At 37.2% G+C, this 16,782-nt stretch overlaps 1 protein-coding gene across 1 annotated transcript in view; it reads left to right on the top strand.

Moving 5' to 3' along the window:
• The first annotated feature begins 6,771 nt into the window (after positions 1-6,771).
• Positions 6,772-16,782, top strand: part of LOC122739854 (coiled-coil domain-containing protein 170-like) — a 53,570-nt gene continuing 43,559 nt past the window's right edge. The window contains exons 1-2 of the mRNA XM_043981566.1: positions 6,772-6,918; positions 13,309-13,437. Of these exons, the coding sequence (XP_043837501.1) occupies positions 6,772-6,918; positions 13,309-13,437 (276 nt within the window). The remainder of the gene's footprint in view (positions 6,919-13,308; positions 13,438-16,782) is intronic.

Raw genomic sequence — 16,782 nt, 5'->3', positions numbered from 1 at the left:
ATACTGTGTTCCGATTAGCTAGTTTTTGCACGTAGATTGTAACCCTTGAGTAATTGGGCTAATGATGAAAAAGGGGAGGGTCCATTCACGTTAGGGACTAGGATATAAAACAGTGCCTGTGAGCCCCCTTTCTTTGCACCCACTAGCTGCACACTAGGGTGCCTCTTTCTCACGAGAAGGAAATAAAAGAGCCTTTGTCACATTGCTGCTGAGTTCCTGAGAATTATTGAGAAGAGGATTGTTTTCCCTCACACCTGAACAGCACACTACTCTCTGTGAAACAAGTAAAGTTCTGAGGCCTAATTCTGGGAAAAGGAATAGTACATAGATAAGGAAATATAAAAGAACTACAGATAATACCACTAAAGAACATTAATGAAAAGCTATTTAAAAAATTATAACAATGTATCAAAAAGATTACTTATTTTGGTCAAGGTAGATTTTTATAGTAATATAAAAATAATAAGTCTATTAGCAAATGGTTCAACAATAATAAATATTAATAATGTAAACAAAGTAGTGGGATCATATCAATAAAGAATAATCTCAATAAAATAAAATGCTCATTTATATTAAAAATACAAAAAATATAAAAATGGCAGGATTTTTCTTAATGGAGATAAAATAATTTATCTAAAAACAAAAACTAGTTTGGTTGTCATGAAAAAATACTAGAAAATTCCCCCAAGAGATCAAGGGTGAAACAAGGATATATACTATCATCACTATTATTGGACACAACTCTAGAAATGTTATTTCTAACTATAGCAATAAAACAAGAAAAAGAAATTACATGAATAAATATTAGGAAAGAAGAGATTAAAATATCTCTTCAGGTGATAGGATGGTTTATGTGGAAAACCTAAGGAAGCATCAAGAAACCTAAATGGAGTAATAAATAGCTTCAGCAAAGCAACAAGATACAAAATATTATTAAATATACAGAAGTTAATCTAGAAGGAGACACAAAAGACTTACACAAATGAAGCCAGTTCTCAGCCAAACAATGATCCAAGACAATTCCAAAGGACTCATGATGGAAAATGCTCTTTGTTTGGGGGGACTTGTGACCTGGATGGGGGGTAGGGCTAGCTCACCTAAAGAATTGGAGGCTCATCACAAATCTTGTAAAATAAAAAGAGATGGGGGCAACTAGGTGGCACAGTGGATAAAGCACTGGCCCTGGATTCAGGAGGACCTGAGTTCAAATCTGGCCTCAGACACTTGACACTAGCTGTGTGACCCTGGGCAAGTCACTTAACCCTCATTGCCCTAAAAAAAAATAAAAATAATAAAAATAAAAAGAGATTTATTAGGAGAGGAATATGTGGCCGGGCTACAGATCACCTTGGTGACTGTCCCATTGGAGTAAGAGAAGACTAGTCTTTTGCATCTTTACAAAACAAAAAAGAAGGAAGGGAATTACAAGGCAAGGGGGAATAAAAAAACTGGGGCCAGATAACTAAGAGGGGATCAGTAGGATATGCAGCATCCATCCATATTCTGAATATCCTCTTGCAGACCTTAGTATTGCTTAATTGCATACTGGAATAATGTCCTGCTATACCTCATACCTGAGATGGGAGAGAGAGCTGCTTTTCCCTAGGTCTTGGGGTGTTGGGATCTTTAGGTTTCTTGGGGTTCCACTGCATTTCCATAACACTCTTCACATGTAGAAAAAAGAATTGTGGTATCTGAATGCAGATTGAACCATACTATTCCTACTTTTTTTTTTTTTTGAAGTTTTTCCCTTTTGTTCTGATTCTTCTTTCACAACATGACTAATGCAGAAAAAAAAAATGAAGCCAGATCTAAACAATTAGAGATATATTCTATGTTAATAACTTGGCCAGGATAATATAGTAAAGATTGCAAAATATAGTTTTTTCTAATGAAAAATAATTTTTTTAAAAGCAGAAAGATCCAAAACACAATTTTTGCCTTTTCTTGAATTTTGAATTTTGATGGATCGATTAGATGGGGTTTTTTTGGAGAAATAATTTATTGAAACTACTTAGGGTTTTAATTTTACTATGAAAAGTCATTATATCTGATTGATATTCTTCCTATCTTTCAAAATTCAAGTTCCACCTCCTCTGTGAAGATTTCCTTGATCCCCTCCCCCAAGTTGATATAATCTCTCTTCTCTGAATAACCATGACACTTTGTTTTTAGCTCTCTTTGGCACATGTTATACTAGGTGTTGTAGCCATTTGTGTATTTATCTTATTCCCCCTAACTTGATTGCAAGCCCCATCAGGGCCAGAATAGTTAAGTATAGAACTTGAAGCTAGAAGGAGTTTCAAACATATTCTACTCCATACTCCTCATTTTATAGATGAAGTCATAGAAGCAATTTGTTTGAGTCATAATTTGAATCCCGATCCTTAGTGCTTTACTCAATTCTGTCTCCCCAGACACATCCTAAACTATGAACAAATATCTCTTGAATTGAATCGAGTTGAAATCACTGCAATTGTTCCTGATCTTTGACCCTCATGATGTCATTACTTAGCAACCATTTCTTTGAAACGTCAACATTCTACAGACATAGCAATAAGGCCAGTTAATAGGACACAGAACCCTTCTATGGACTGGTGTTAGATTTGCATTTTTCTACTTTACCTGATGTGGTAAAAACTTTTGACTTCAGCTATTTTCTAGATAAAGAATATCGCATTATATTATTCTACTTTCAAGTCTTTATAGCATTTTTAAGACTGCTTTGGAAAAAGGTAGAAGTAAGAAACATATGACCATCAAAATCACAAGAAGGTGATCTGATCTCCAAGCAATTTCCTGTTTTATATTTCTTATAAATGGTGAGTCACACTACTGAATTGTATATATTATACTTCAAAGGCACCCCAAACTGTTCAGTTAATATTTGGGGCCCACTTTATGGCTCAAGGTTTTGGAGATAGGACTAAAACCTGCCATATGGGACAACTGAGTTATATTGAGACTTTTCTGATATATTCAACATATTTAAGGGGACTTAATACATCCATGCCTGGGTTTTTTATCAGAAGCAAAATCGGGGCAGCTAGGTGGCACAGTGGATAGAGCACCGGCCCTGGAGTCAGGAGTACCTGAGTTCAAATCCGGCCTTAGACACTTAACATTTAACTAGCTGTGTGACCCTGGGCAAGTCACTTAACCCCAATTGCCTCACAAAAAAAAAAAAAAAAAGAAGCAAAATCAATGAAACTCTCATTAAGAAAAGTTTGCCTTTGGAGCACAAAAGATTTGTAAAATGGGAACATAGAAAAATGAAAAAGAGTTTCCTCAAAGAATATGTCTCCATTTGTGTGTAGGTCAGGCCTAAGCAGTCAGAGTAGGAAGGTGTCTGCATGATATATAACCTTGGAGAATGTTACAACTTTTGAGCCTCAGTTTCCTCAGCTGAAAAGTGTGTATGTGTGTGGGTAATAATAGCTTCCCTCTCTACTTCATAGAATTATGATGAGGATCAAATTAGACAAGATGAAATATCTTTGAAGGAATTTTGTGAACAGCAAAAGATTAACCAGTAGAAAGGTATTATTAATAAGTCATTGGTAGGGGCAGCTAGATGGCGCAGTGGATAAAGCACCGGCCCTGGATTCAGGAGTACCTGAGTTCAAATCCGACCTTAGACACTTGACACTTACTAGCTGTGTGACCTTGGGCAAGTCACTTAACCCCCATTGCCCCACAAAATTAAAAAAAAAAAAGAATAAGTCATTAGTATTTTTTTCCTTTGGTGAGGCAATTGGGGTTAAGTGACTTGCCCAGGGTCACACAGCTAGTAAGTGTTAAGTGTCTGAGGCCGGATTTGAACTCAGGTCCTCCTGAATCCAAGGCCAGTGCTCTATCCACTACACCAACCTAGCTGCCCCAAGTCATTAGTATTTGAGGGACAGGCACCAGAAGACCCCAAATGTCTCAGTCTTTCACCTTACTCTTACCTTTCACTCATTATATCATACTAGAATCATCCCTATCATGAAAATTCCTTAGGCTGAGAACAGTATTACATTAATGGTCATTAGCATAATGGAACAAATTCGTCTAGCATTTCTCTAGAATACATCAGGGATTTGTTAGAACCTTTGGGACTGAGCAAGGCTTTAAGAAAAGGTTGGAAGAGAGGTGTTTTGGAGATGGTAGGACAAAATGGGGTCTGACAATGAGGGTTGGGGGTATTCTGGGGCACTGGATACCCCAGGGGAGAATGCTAAAAAAGAAATGAGAGGACACCCAAAACATACATTGTTTAGTTACAGCATCAAATTTCCCAGGGATACCTTGCCTGTTTAATCTACTATTTTGCTCTACTTGAGGTCAGTCCCATTAAAGAAACACAACTGTAAATACTTCGCCATTTTGCCTTAATCTAGGATAGTGACTTTGAGGAACACTTAGAGCAAATAATCTTTCTTGGGACCAGTCCAAAGAGGCCAGGACAAAGTCCCCTCCAGAGTTATAATGAAATGCCCCAACTAGAACAATTTTATAATGAAATATACATGGGTACCCACAGCATGTATACATTTTATGTTTTAAAATTTATTTAGAATTCTATTTTTCCCCAATTACGTGTAAAAACAAATTTTTAACATCCATTTAAAAAACATTATATTCCAAATTCTTTTCCTTTCTTTCTTCCCACCCTTCATCCCACTTTAAGGAGGCAAGCAATTCAATATAAGTTATATATTTTTAGTCATGCAAAACATTTTCATGTTAGGTTGTGAAAGAAAACAGACCAAAAAAAAAAAACCCTCAAGAAAAATAAAGTTACAAAAATATGCTTCAATCTGTATTCAGACACCACCAGTTCTTTCTCTGGGGATGGATAGCATTTTTCATCATAAGTCCTTCAGAGTTGTCTTGGATCATTGTATTGCTGAGAATAGCCAAGTCATTCACAGCTGATCATCTTACAATATTGCTGTTACTTTTTACACAGTATATTTCACTTTGCACCAACTCATGTAAGTCTCTCCAGGTTTTTCTGAGACCATCCTGCTCATCATTTTTTATAGCACAATAGCGTTCTATCATAATCACATACTACAATTTGTTCAACCATTCCCCAACTGATGGGCATCCTTTCAATTTCAAATTCTCTGCCATCAGAAAAGAGCTATTATAAATACTTTTTGTACATATAGATCCTTTTCCTTTTTATTTTTTATCTCTTTTTGGATACCAACCTAGTAGTGGTATTGCTAAATCAAAGAGTATGCATGGCTTTATAGCCCTTTGGACATAGTTCCAAATTGCTCTATAGAATGGTTGAATCAGTTCACAACTCCACCAACAATGCATTAATATCTAATTTTCCCCATATCCCTAGATCATTTGTCATTTTCCTCTGCTATCCTATTATCCAATCCAATAGGTATGCAGTACCCCAGAATTGTTTTGACTTGCATCTCTCTAATCAATAGGGCATTTTTTTTCTTATGGCTATAGATTGCTTTGATTATTTCATCTGAAAACTTCATATATTTTATCATTTATCAATTGGGGAATGGCTCTCATTTTAATAAATTTGACTCAGTTTTCTATAGCATGCTTACATTTTAAACAGGAATGATCCTATGCTAAATTGTGAAGAAGGTAAAGTTTGTCTCCAGGAAACTTTTTCCTTCTACCCCTTCCCCCTACTTACATTTCTTTGTAACTTTCCTTCTTTTTGGAGGTGATGACCAGTTGCTCTCTACTAGTTTAGGGATTGTCATTATGTTTCACAACCAAGTCTGCCCTCCCAGTTTGGATTATATAATCCCCAGACTGAATTATGTGTTTCTCCCTTCTCATCCAGGAAATTTTACATGACTGGCAAGATTTTGTTCTCAGGAACTGATTGATTATAGCAAAGATATAAATGACTGATGTTGTTCCTTTCAGGTATCACTTGTTTTAGCTATATAGGCCTACCCTATAGGCATCTTCTGTTCTGGCCAGAAATTCTGAGCATCTTCCCCTCCCAGACAGATTCTTTTGTGAAGATAAAGAAGTCCATCTTTCGCCTCAATCCTTACCTAGCCTTAATTACTGAAAGGGTGTTGCCTCAGATAAACTGAGACCTGGGAAAGGCTTTAGCTTAAAAAAGCCATGGTCTCCCACTGTATCTGGGGCCATCACCAGTCATCCTGACCTATGTCTCGCCACTGGACTCTGATGACTCTGGGGGAGAGTAGGAGGCTAATTACTTTGCACAGCCCTGCCTCACTTAAATCCAATGCATTTGTAAGTCAAAGCATCACCCTCTTGATGTCCCTGTTCCTATTTAAGAATGAAGGATGAATAACAATCAATGCCTATAACCCAATTGTCTAGGTTAATATAATAATGCATATATATAAAGATTGTATTATTTATATTATATATTTTTATACATGGTTGAATTGGTGACATCATATATATGTAAATATATACATATATATGTATATATGTGTGTGTGTATATATATATATAATGTGTATATAAACACAAGTTACTGCAACAATTATGATCTAAACATGGTGTTTTGATGATCTCTTTAGAAACAAAGCCTACCTTCTTGGCTCCAAGCAGCACAGGTAGCACAGTTCAACTGGGACAGCTCCTATGAGAAGTTGCTAAATAGTAAGAAAGAGATTGCAGTGGAACCTCTCTGAAGACATTGTTGTTGACTCTAGACCTTGTGGCCTCATCATCACTGACATATATATTGGCTCCTTCGCAGAACCAGCTGTATCACCAGGAAATCCATCTCGTGCATCTGCTACTGCTGGCATGGCAGATCCTCACCAGTTTTTAAGCCAATCAGATTCAGGAAAGTCTGTTGCTGGCCGAAGCAAAGGGCAACACGAGACCATGGTCCCCAAAGTCAGGCATCCATCATCCCACACATCCCGGAAAAACAGTGCAGTGGTGGGTCAGGTACTCTGACATTTTTTTTTCCACTTACTTTCCACACCCTTACAAAATAAAATATTGTACAATTGTTTTCTGCAAACTTCGTTGGGATTTTAGCTCATTTTTTCATTGAAAAAGAAAAAATGTCCTGTTGGCTATCCATCTCTCCTTATCTGATGAAGCTCCTTTTCTTTACACTTACTAGTAAAAGTCACTAGAGTTAAGAGTCTTGGAATCCTCACCCCTATATAATCCTTGGCTTCATTGCTAGAATCTCTGAAGCAATTAACAAGGAAATATTTTCTTCCAATGAAAAGTAAAGCGGGGTTAATTTTGTTTCAGTACTTATGATGCATTTTATGGTTGCCTCTAACTCTAGAAAAAGTAACCAGTTAATATTGACTCATTCACCTCATCAATATATTTCATGGCTCATATTCTGAACAGAATGGCCTAGAATTCAGTAACGAAATATCCTGTAGGACAAGAGGCAAGGGAAAAGGGAATGAAAAGTCTGAAAATGTTAACTCTATTCCTCACTCTATTGAGGGTAGGGTCAGTGACAATCCTACTTACCAGTTAATCAGAGATACTGTATGCATGTGTGCATTTTAAAAAATAAGACAACTTAAAATGTTCTAGTTCTATTATTTAATCTAGGATTATGCCAGAAGAAATAATACCCAGTATTAATCCAAGTCACTAGGAAGAGATAATATACAGATTTTATTCTCTCCACCTTTAAAAAGAATTGGATTAGGATTCAAGAAGATTGAGGTTTAAGTCCTGGTACTGTTACTAACCTTTTGTGTGACTTTGATTGTTTGTTTGGAGAAGAGATAATTTAGTGGGGCAGCTAGGTGGCACAGTGGATAAAACACCTACCCTGGCTTCAGGAGGACCTGAGTTCAAATCCGGCCTCAGACACCTAACACTTACTAGCTGTGTAACCCTGGGCAAGTAACTTAACTTTCATTGTCCTGCAAAAAAAACCAAAAAACAAAAAAACCCCGAGAAGAGATAATTAAGAAAAATATTTTTGGCTAGTTCAGATATTTAAAGGGTTGTCATCTGGAATTGGTATTCTACTTAGTGTCAAAGGGAAAAATTAGGAAGCTACAAGGAGGCATGTTTTTACTCAATATAAAGAGAATCTTTTTGACAATTAGAACTTTCAAAAGAAGAATAGGCTACCTTTGAGGTAGTGAGCTCTCTTATCACTGGAAATCTATGCAAGTATACATTTAATACCCTCTGAGTTCCTTGCTAACTCAATATTTTTGGATGTTTCTTCATTTAGAGACAGCATTGTATACAAAACTAAAAGACTCTACCAAAAATAAAATCCATAGAGACAGCATTGTATTGTGGAAAGAGTACTAACCAGTCTTAGTCTTAGGAGACTTAGGAGCTAGTTCTGCTACTGTATGACTGTTTTCTTTGTCCACAAAACAGTGATCTCTAAGAAGGGTAAATTGCATATTATTTTTCCCTCTCACTATCAGCCAGAGGCCTCTCAGTAGCCAGGCCCTGACTCACCAACAGAAGACTGAAAGTGCCAATTGATAGTTGGTATCTATCTAATCCAATTTTTCTTTACTATTTCCTCATTTCTTTCCCTCAGAAACATGATGCACATGCCATATTTCTGCTTTTTTCATCATTCACTGCTCAGACCTCAGTTAATTCCAACTCAAGTAATCTTTTGTTACACAAACACAATGATGTCATTTCTAGATCAGTGAGTACCTCAAGAGGACCGATTGCTTGATTTTCAGATACCCTTTTACCTCCTTTCCTATCTACCCTAATTCCACTAAAGGTGATAATGGTTAAAAGTTAAAGCAAATTAAAATGAAATTTTTATGGATTATTTTATTATTTCTCCTGAAGTAATGGTAGCTGAACAACCAGGATACTTACACATAGATAGAGTTAGGCAATTGTATAAGTGGAACAAGTAAAGGGATACTAGCAATATTTCCTATCATCCAGAATCTTTAGTAACAGAAGGTCAAAAAAAAAAAAAAGATCAAGCCTTTTAGAGTAAGTATTGCCCTCAAACTTGCATAAAGGGCTGGAGGGTTTTTTGTGTTTTGTTGTTGTTGTTGTTTGTTTGTTTTTAATTAAAGTGCAAATGCTCTTGGAAGATGTAAAACACCTTAATAAAAACTAGCTCATCAGACCTTCTATCTGAGTAAGAGTCCCTGGGTTCCTTTATATAGGAAAGTCATTGAAAAGGAAAGAGTAAGACTAAGAAAGAAGTGTTTTTCCCTGCTATGTCATATTTACTTGTAATACATTAAAAATCTTCAAATTTTTCCTTTCTAGCTATGACTCCTCCATCATCCTGTACTTGTTTATTTAAAAGTCTTTATTGATGCTTTTTTTTTTTTTTTGCGGGGCAATCGCAGTTAAGTGACTTGCCCAGGGTCACGCAGCTAGTAAGTATCAAGTGTCTGAGGCAGGATTTAAACTCAGGTACTCCTGAATCTTCAAATTTTTCCTTTCTAGCTATGACTCCTCCATCATCCTGTACTTGTTTATTTAAAAGTCTTTATTGATGCTTTTTTTTTTTTTTTGCGGGGCAATCGCAGTTAAGTGACTTGCCCAGGGTCACGCAGCTAGTAAGTATCAAGTGTCTGAGGCAGGATTTAAACTCAGGTACTCCTGAATCCAGGGCTGGTGCTTTATCCACTGAGCCACCTAGCTGCCCGTATTGATTCTTTTAAAAACAACATTGCAATTTCTATTATGTACACCTACCAGAATCCTCTTTCACAGTAAAGGTGAAGGTGGGGTGGGAGTTGGGGTGGGGGTGGGAGTGGTGGTAACTAAAACAAACCAGTTCAGGAACCATGGCTGACAGCATTTTCAAAAATATGGACCTGTGGTCTTATACCATGGTGCAATGTGTTTTGCTATCAGTTCTCTGAAACTAAGATTAGACCTTCTTTCTATAATCTGTAGGATTATAGGAGGTCATTGAGCAAAAAAGTTCTATAATCCAATATACTAGCCGTCCCTCCAGAGTTTCATGTTCATATTTGATTAAACATTCCACTTAAGTCTTATTGAAGATTTAGAGGTCATTGAATCTAATCCCCTCATTTTATAGTCTCTCAGATTCCAAATCCAGCATTCAATTCATTACAGTATATCACAATGTCTGTGTGTCCACCTAATCACGTCACATCTTTACATTATATCTCCTCTCGGGGGACTCACTTTAGCAATCTCTAGGACTGCAGGTACTAGAAGTCAGGGGCCAGCCTCCACATGTCTGTGGCTCCAGAGAGATCTTTCTGTCATTCAAAAAGCCCAAATTTACTTCTCCTGGTTGCCTCTTCCTGGCTGCAGAAATTCTGCCTCTCCTCAGGCAGGTGTTGTAGTTTGGCATTCTCTCAGCCAATCAGGAGGGATCAGCACACAGATCATAGGAAAATAAAAGACAACTCTGTTAAGATGTATAGTTCCTCCTATAACTTGGCCTGAACAGAAAGATTCACCTATAAGACTCTCACTACTTCACCTTCTCTAAGTTATAGACTTTATACATAAAAGGCACACTTTGCTTATTCCAACTATTTCAAATTCTTATTCAGTCTCTAACTCATTTCTCTGCCTTAGTTAAATTTTGAACTAAAGGCACTAAAAAAAGCAAATAATTAATATTTCCGCAAGACCTCTGAAAAATAGTTCTGAGGTATTGTTGTTGAGATCATTTGGGATCCATACTTAATTTCTCTATATTTTTTCAAATAATCTGTCTTTGTGAAATGTTCTATTAGAGTAGTTCATTTTCCTTATCGTTGTTTTTCATTTCAGCATCTCTAATCAGAACACATTGAGAAGCAAGAGGAGTTAGTAACTCAGGACTGAAATGTGCTTGGTCTGAAAATTTTTTCATACTTTAGAATAAAACTTCCATGATAGTCTCAATTGTGCTGCCAGTGTGCCTAGTTGATGGCTCTATAATGTGGGTTCCAAATTCTAACTGCCCAGATAAAACCGATGAGCAGAGAACACTCAGGAGACAAAAGACAAATCCAGCCTCAGATACTTGACACTTACTAGCTCTGTGACCTTGGGCAAATCACTTAATCCTCACTGCCCCACAAAAACAAAAAACCAAAACCGAAACCCAAAGAAACAACAACAAAAAAGAGTTAATGGAAGTTTTCTTTTAAGGTAAGCAGGAATTAAAGTATTGGCTTCATTCCTAGATTTGGTCTAGGAAAAAGGAAGTTCTGGATTTGAGAATTCCTAACTGGGTATTTTACTCTGTAAATAATGATTTCTACTGAAATTATACTACCAGGTAGGGGAATGACAGTTTATTTAATCTGTCACATTGCTTCCACAATGGCTAGTCCCTTACCTATGGCATCAGGTCTTCCTTCCTTCCTTCCTTCTTTCTTTCCTTCTTTCTTTCTTTCTTCCTCCCTCCTCCCCTCTCTCTCTTTCTTTCCTTCCTTCCTTTCTCTTTCTCTTCCTTCTCTTTTTTCCTTCTCTTCCTCCTTCCTCCTCCTTCTCTTCCTCCTTCTAATTCTTCTCCTCCTCCTTTTCTTCCTTCTTCCTTCTCTTCCTCCTCTTCATCTTTTTCTTCCTCTTCCTTCACTCTTTTTTTTTTTTTTTTGGTGAGGCAATTGGGGTTAAGTGATTTGCCCAGGTCACACAGCTAGTAAGTGTCAAGTGTCTGAAGCCAGATTTGAACTCAGGTCCTCCTGAATCCAGGGCCGGTGCTTTATCCACTGTGCCACCTAGCTGCCCCTCCTTCACTCTTTTTTGAAACGTATTCTCTGACTCTTGAGCCATGATCTAACTAGAAGATGTGTGTGTATACACATATATATTTAAAACTTTAATACCACTTTTGGAACATTTTACTGGGAACGTTGAAATTGTTTACATTTCATCTCTTTGTGGTCTTTCAGCTCCTGGAGATTGAGATCAGCCCTTTGAACATTGTCCATATCCTTAACTTTAAAGAAACATTATTGTTGCCTTTTGCTTTTTGCATAAAGGTAATTTCCTCTTGATATAACCCTACTTCTTTTGTTTTGTTTTGTTTTTGTTTTTTTAGTGAGGCAGTTGGGGTTAAGTGACTTGCCCAGGGTCACACAGCTAGTAAGTGTTAAGTGTCTGAGGCCGGATTTGAACTCAGGTCCTCCTGACTCCAGGGCAGGTGCTCTATCCACTGCGCCACCTAGCCGCCCCAAAACCCTACTTCTTTTGAACCCTCCTTTTGTAACAAACAAAACAATTTAAGGAAAATCAACCATAACTGCAACCTAATATGATAATACAGTCTATACTCTGCTTTTATGATGCTCTACCTCTCTGAGAGTAATATTTGATTATCTGTTCTCTAGTACTAATATTGGTCATTACAATTTTATTAGGCTTTAATAGACCTAAAAGCTTGAAAACATAACTTTAGGGAAATATATTTTGGAGTTTGAAATTTCTATTTCATCAAGTTTCATGTGATCAGTTCATCTTCATTTGATGGTTGTTTGAATGATAGTAGAATTTTTTTCTTGTATTTTACTTTTATAATTTTTTTTTAGTTTCATAAACTTTCAACAAAAAGTTAATTTAACTGACAGTTTAGAAATTGTTCTTCCTCTTGTTTGACATTAGGGGGAGCTCTTGTAATAAAGGAAAAATAGGTCTTGGCAAGTTAGCAGACAAAATACCAAATTGTAGCTCATAAGAGATAATGATGATGATGAAGATAACCAATTAAATTAGGTGGAGTTGAACAAAACGAGCAAGCCATGTTATGTTGCTGGGCCTCAGTTTTCTCTCATTTTCTCCCCTAAAGTCCTCTCCAGTTTCAAATTCTATGATCCTGTGGAATTAAATGGTATCTGCCTAGTAACCAAAATAAAAAGAATTCTTCTATAGATAATCCAGTGTGGCTTAAAGTCATTGTAAAACTTTTATCAGATGTTAGATACATTTTCCTTAGGTTTTTTATATAAATTTTCATAGATCTTGTATCCCAGAGATCTATTTAGGTAGGCACATTCACTGGTATAAAGGTCGAGTTAAGTCACCCGACACTTATTAAGCGCTTTGTGTCAGTCACTATGCTAGACATGGGGGATTCCAAGAAAGGCAAAGGACTTTCCCTCTCCTCAAGGAGCTCACATTCTAATGTGTAACTATGTACACACAAGACAAATGTTCAGTCTTGTTTCTCAGAAAGAAGGTTAAGATGCTAATTGATATCAGGTAGGACTGTTCTTTTGGGACCATTAATAACGTGTGTCAGGTCAGCAGGGAAGAACATCGATGTTACTTATTTCCTATTTGAGTTACTGTGATGGGATGGTCAGTTTTTAGTTCAGTCCATAAGGCTGGTGTTAAAGGCTCAAATACTTAGGGTTCAATTTTTCTTTTCAGTCTCCTTTTGACCCGCCCCTTGAAGCAGTTTCCTCTCCAAACCCTATGCTGTACTTCAAAAGGGGAGCTGATCCAGTCCATACTGACTATGCAGGCCTGTTGGTGAAAAACAAGACTCTTCAGACAGAGGTGTGTGGATCATTTACAAACAGTTTTCAGGGGAAATTCTTCCTCAATAAATGTGAAAGAAAAACATGCTGATTAGTGGTTACTCTGCAACTTCCTAACCATTTTTTTTTTTGGGGTGGGGCAATGAGAGTTAAGCAACTTGTTGAGGGTCACACAACTAGTAAGTATAAAGTGTCTGAAGCTGGATTTGAACTTAGGTCCTCCTGAATCCAGGGTCAGTGCTTTATTCACTGTGCGACCTAACTGCCCCCCAACCATTTTTTTTAACAGTACACCACTGGCAGTGTACTATCTGATCATGGTTTTTGTAAGACACAAATTTCTCTTTCTTCTCCAAAAAGCAGCTTTGGGGGCAGCTAGGTAGCATAGTGGATAGAGCACCGGCCCTGGATTCAGGAGGACCTGAGTTCAAATCCGGCCTCAGACACTTGACACTTACTAGCTGTGTGACCCTGGGAAAGTCACTTAACACCAATTGCCTCATTTAAAAAAAAAAAAAAAAGAAGCTTTGGATTTTGTGAGTGGTGAGGTGGCCTTCAGGCAGAATGCCATATATGGGAGAATGAGCAAGCCGATTCTTGGCAGGCATGAACCAAATAAAAACAACTGACGATTACACAGGGCTTTAATTTTTTAGGGTGTCCCAAAAGCTATTAAAGTTTTAAACTGCACTAAGACTTCTGGGACACCCTTTATGGAACACTACATAGCCCTATTACAACTTTGTAAAGTAGGTACTATAACTCCATTGGACACATTAAGACACTGAGTCTCAGAGAGGTTAAATGACTTGCCCATGATCACGCAACTGATTTGTTTTAGATGCCAACTGAACTCAACTTTCCAACTCCATATCTATCACTCAATCATATCAGGATGCCTCTTCTCACCAAACTGAGCAAAGTAACCAACTGAATGTAAGAGAATCAGATGAACTCTTCCCTCTACTTCCTATTGGAAAGGATGAACTCTCCAGTTCAAATTTCACCTGTATATCAAATATCTACTTGCATCAGTGAATGTTTTATTAGATGAAGCAGTAATATAAGCAGATGGAAAATCAATAAAAATTTCTGTAGGAAATAATGTGCCTCTTGTTCCGTGTTGTATAACTATGGGAGCTGTTGATAGCATTTAATTAACCACAATTTGCAAAAGGCTATCTAATACCCGGGCATGTACTCCAAGGAGATCAAAGTCAGGAAGAATAGCTAGGTGGCCCAGTGGATAGAATGCCTGTCCTAAAGTCAGTAATACTAATCTTCCTGAGTTCAAATCTGGCCTCAGACACTTACCAGCTGTGTGACCCTGGGCAAATCATTTAATCCTGTTGGCCTCAGTTTCCTCAAAATGAGCTGGAGAAAAAAATGGCAAACCACTCCAGTATCTCTGCCAAGAAAACCCCAAATGGGGTCAAGAACAGTCAGACACTACTGAACAAGAACAATAAATGCCAAAATATTCACTGCAGAACTTTTATTTTTGTGGTAGTACAGAACTGGAAATAAAGTAGATATTTACTAGTTGGAGAATGATTAAATGGATTTCATAAAATCCAACAAATATGAAGATTGCATATCCACATGGGAAGACTTAAATGAATTGATACAGTATAAAGTAAGTAGAACCAGGAAAACAATATACACAATGACTTAAAACAATGTATGCAGAAAAATAAAACAAAACTGAATGTTATGTGATTGTAACAAACTAAGAAAATTGAGAAAATGTCCTTCACTCCCTTGCAGAGGTGGGTGGGAGACTATGGGGGTAATAATAGCACCTACCTCACAGGGGTATTGTGAGGATCAAATGAGATACCAAGGTGGAGGGCTTTGCAAACCTACAAGTTAGCTGCTGAGCCACTTTTTGCTGTCAACCAGGTAGTTTGACTAGGCCAGCTCTTGGAATGTTACTGCCCAGCTGGTTCCCTGAGCCCCATCCTACCCAGCACATTCACATGATCCTATTTTTCATTCTCACTAATCCAAAACCAGATTTTAGTTTCTATAAGTAATTTCCTTTCTATCTTTATGTGATTTACCTTTTAAAATATTACTCTGAGGTGGCAGCTAGGTGGCGCAGTGGATAAAGCACCAGCCCTGAATTCAGGAGGACCTGAGTTCAAAGCTGGCCTCAGACACTTGACACTTACTAGCTGTGTGACCCTGGGCAAGTCAACCCCCATTGCCCCACAAAAAAAAAACCCAAAAATAAAATATTACTCTGTTTGCTTGGGTAATTAATAGTTGATTATGTTTTATCTAATGCCAGTGAAATGTAACTTGAAAAAGGATAGTAAGTATAATGGACTGGTTACATAAAAGAGAAGTGACTTTTATACATACAGTAATTTTCCTTTTAAAAATCATTGAAGGGGGGGCAGCTAGGTGGCACAGTGGATAAAGCACTGGCCTTGGATTCAGGAGTACCTGAGTTCAAATCCAGCCTCAGACACTTGCCACTTAACTAGCTGCGTGACCCTGGGCAAGTCACTTAACCCTCATTGCCCTGCAAAGCACTGGCCCTGGATTCAAGATGATCTGAGTTCAAATTTGACCTCAGACACTTGACACTAGCTATGTGACCCTGGGCAAGTCACCTAAACCTCATTGCTGGCAAAAAAAAAAGAAAATCTTCACTTCTTCACTTGACCCTCATTGCCCCACCCCCCCAAAAAAAAATCATTGATGGTGATCTCTGGAAATTGTGATATTAATATGATTGATTCACAACTCTGGGAAGAGGGAGGATTGAATAGCATATTTTAATAGTAGTATGGGACATATTTATTTAGGATTTGTCTTAATTTGCACATGAGTTGGGATGTTTGCCTTTGTATTGTCTATGAAGAAAAGAATTACTAATCAAATTAATTATGTATATCAAAGTAATTATGTGCCTTTGGAGAAGATTGTAGGGGATGTGGTTAATCGAATTATTAGAACAGTTTTCATGAGATAATTAATATGTTAATTACAAAGTCATTCTTATTTCTTTATTAAAGCAGGTCCACCAAAGAGATTCAGCCTCTGTGAATAACTTTAAAACACCGCATAATTCAAATTGGTCTTCTCTAGAGTTAATTCCACATTAGTCGGATTTTTATTATACATAGACAAAAAGTCACAAGAAAGTCTATTTTTTACAATATGGCAAAAACCTCCCCTGTCCCCACATTACAATCCTGTAGGAAGTGTACTTAATTGAATAACTTTATGGAAATAAGCTTTGCCATCAGCTACTTTCCCAGCTTATGTAAGGACATTTCAGAAATATTTATGATCAAATACACAGGGAGCTTTGAGAAGAGATGATAAGCTGTGTAACCTTGGACAAATCAGT

Source organism: Dromiciops gliroides, chromosome 2, assembly GCF_019393635.1.
Source record: "Dromiciops gliroides isolate mDroGli1 chromosome 2, mDroGli1.pri, whole genome shotgun sequence".
Lineage (NCBI taxonomy): Eukaryota > Metazoa > Chordata > Mammalia > Microbiotheria > Microbiotheriidae > Dromiciops > Dromiciops gliroides.
Note: the sequence above shows the minus strand (reverse complement) of the source record. Positions and strands in the feature narration are given on the sequence as shown.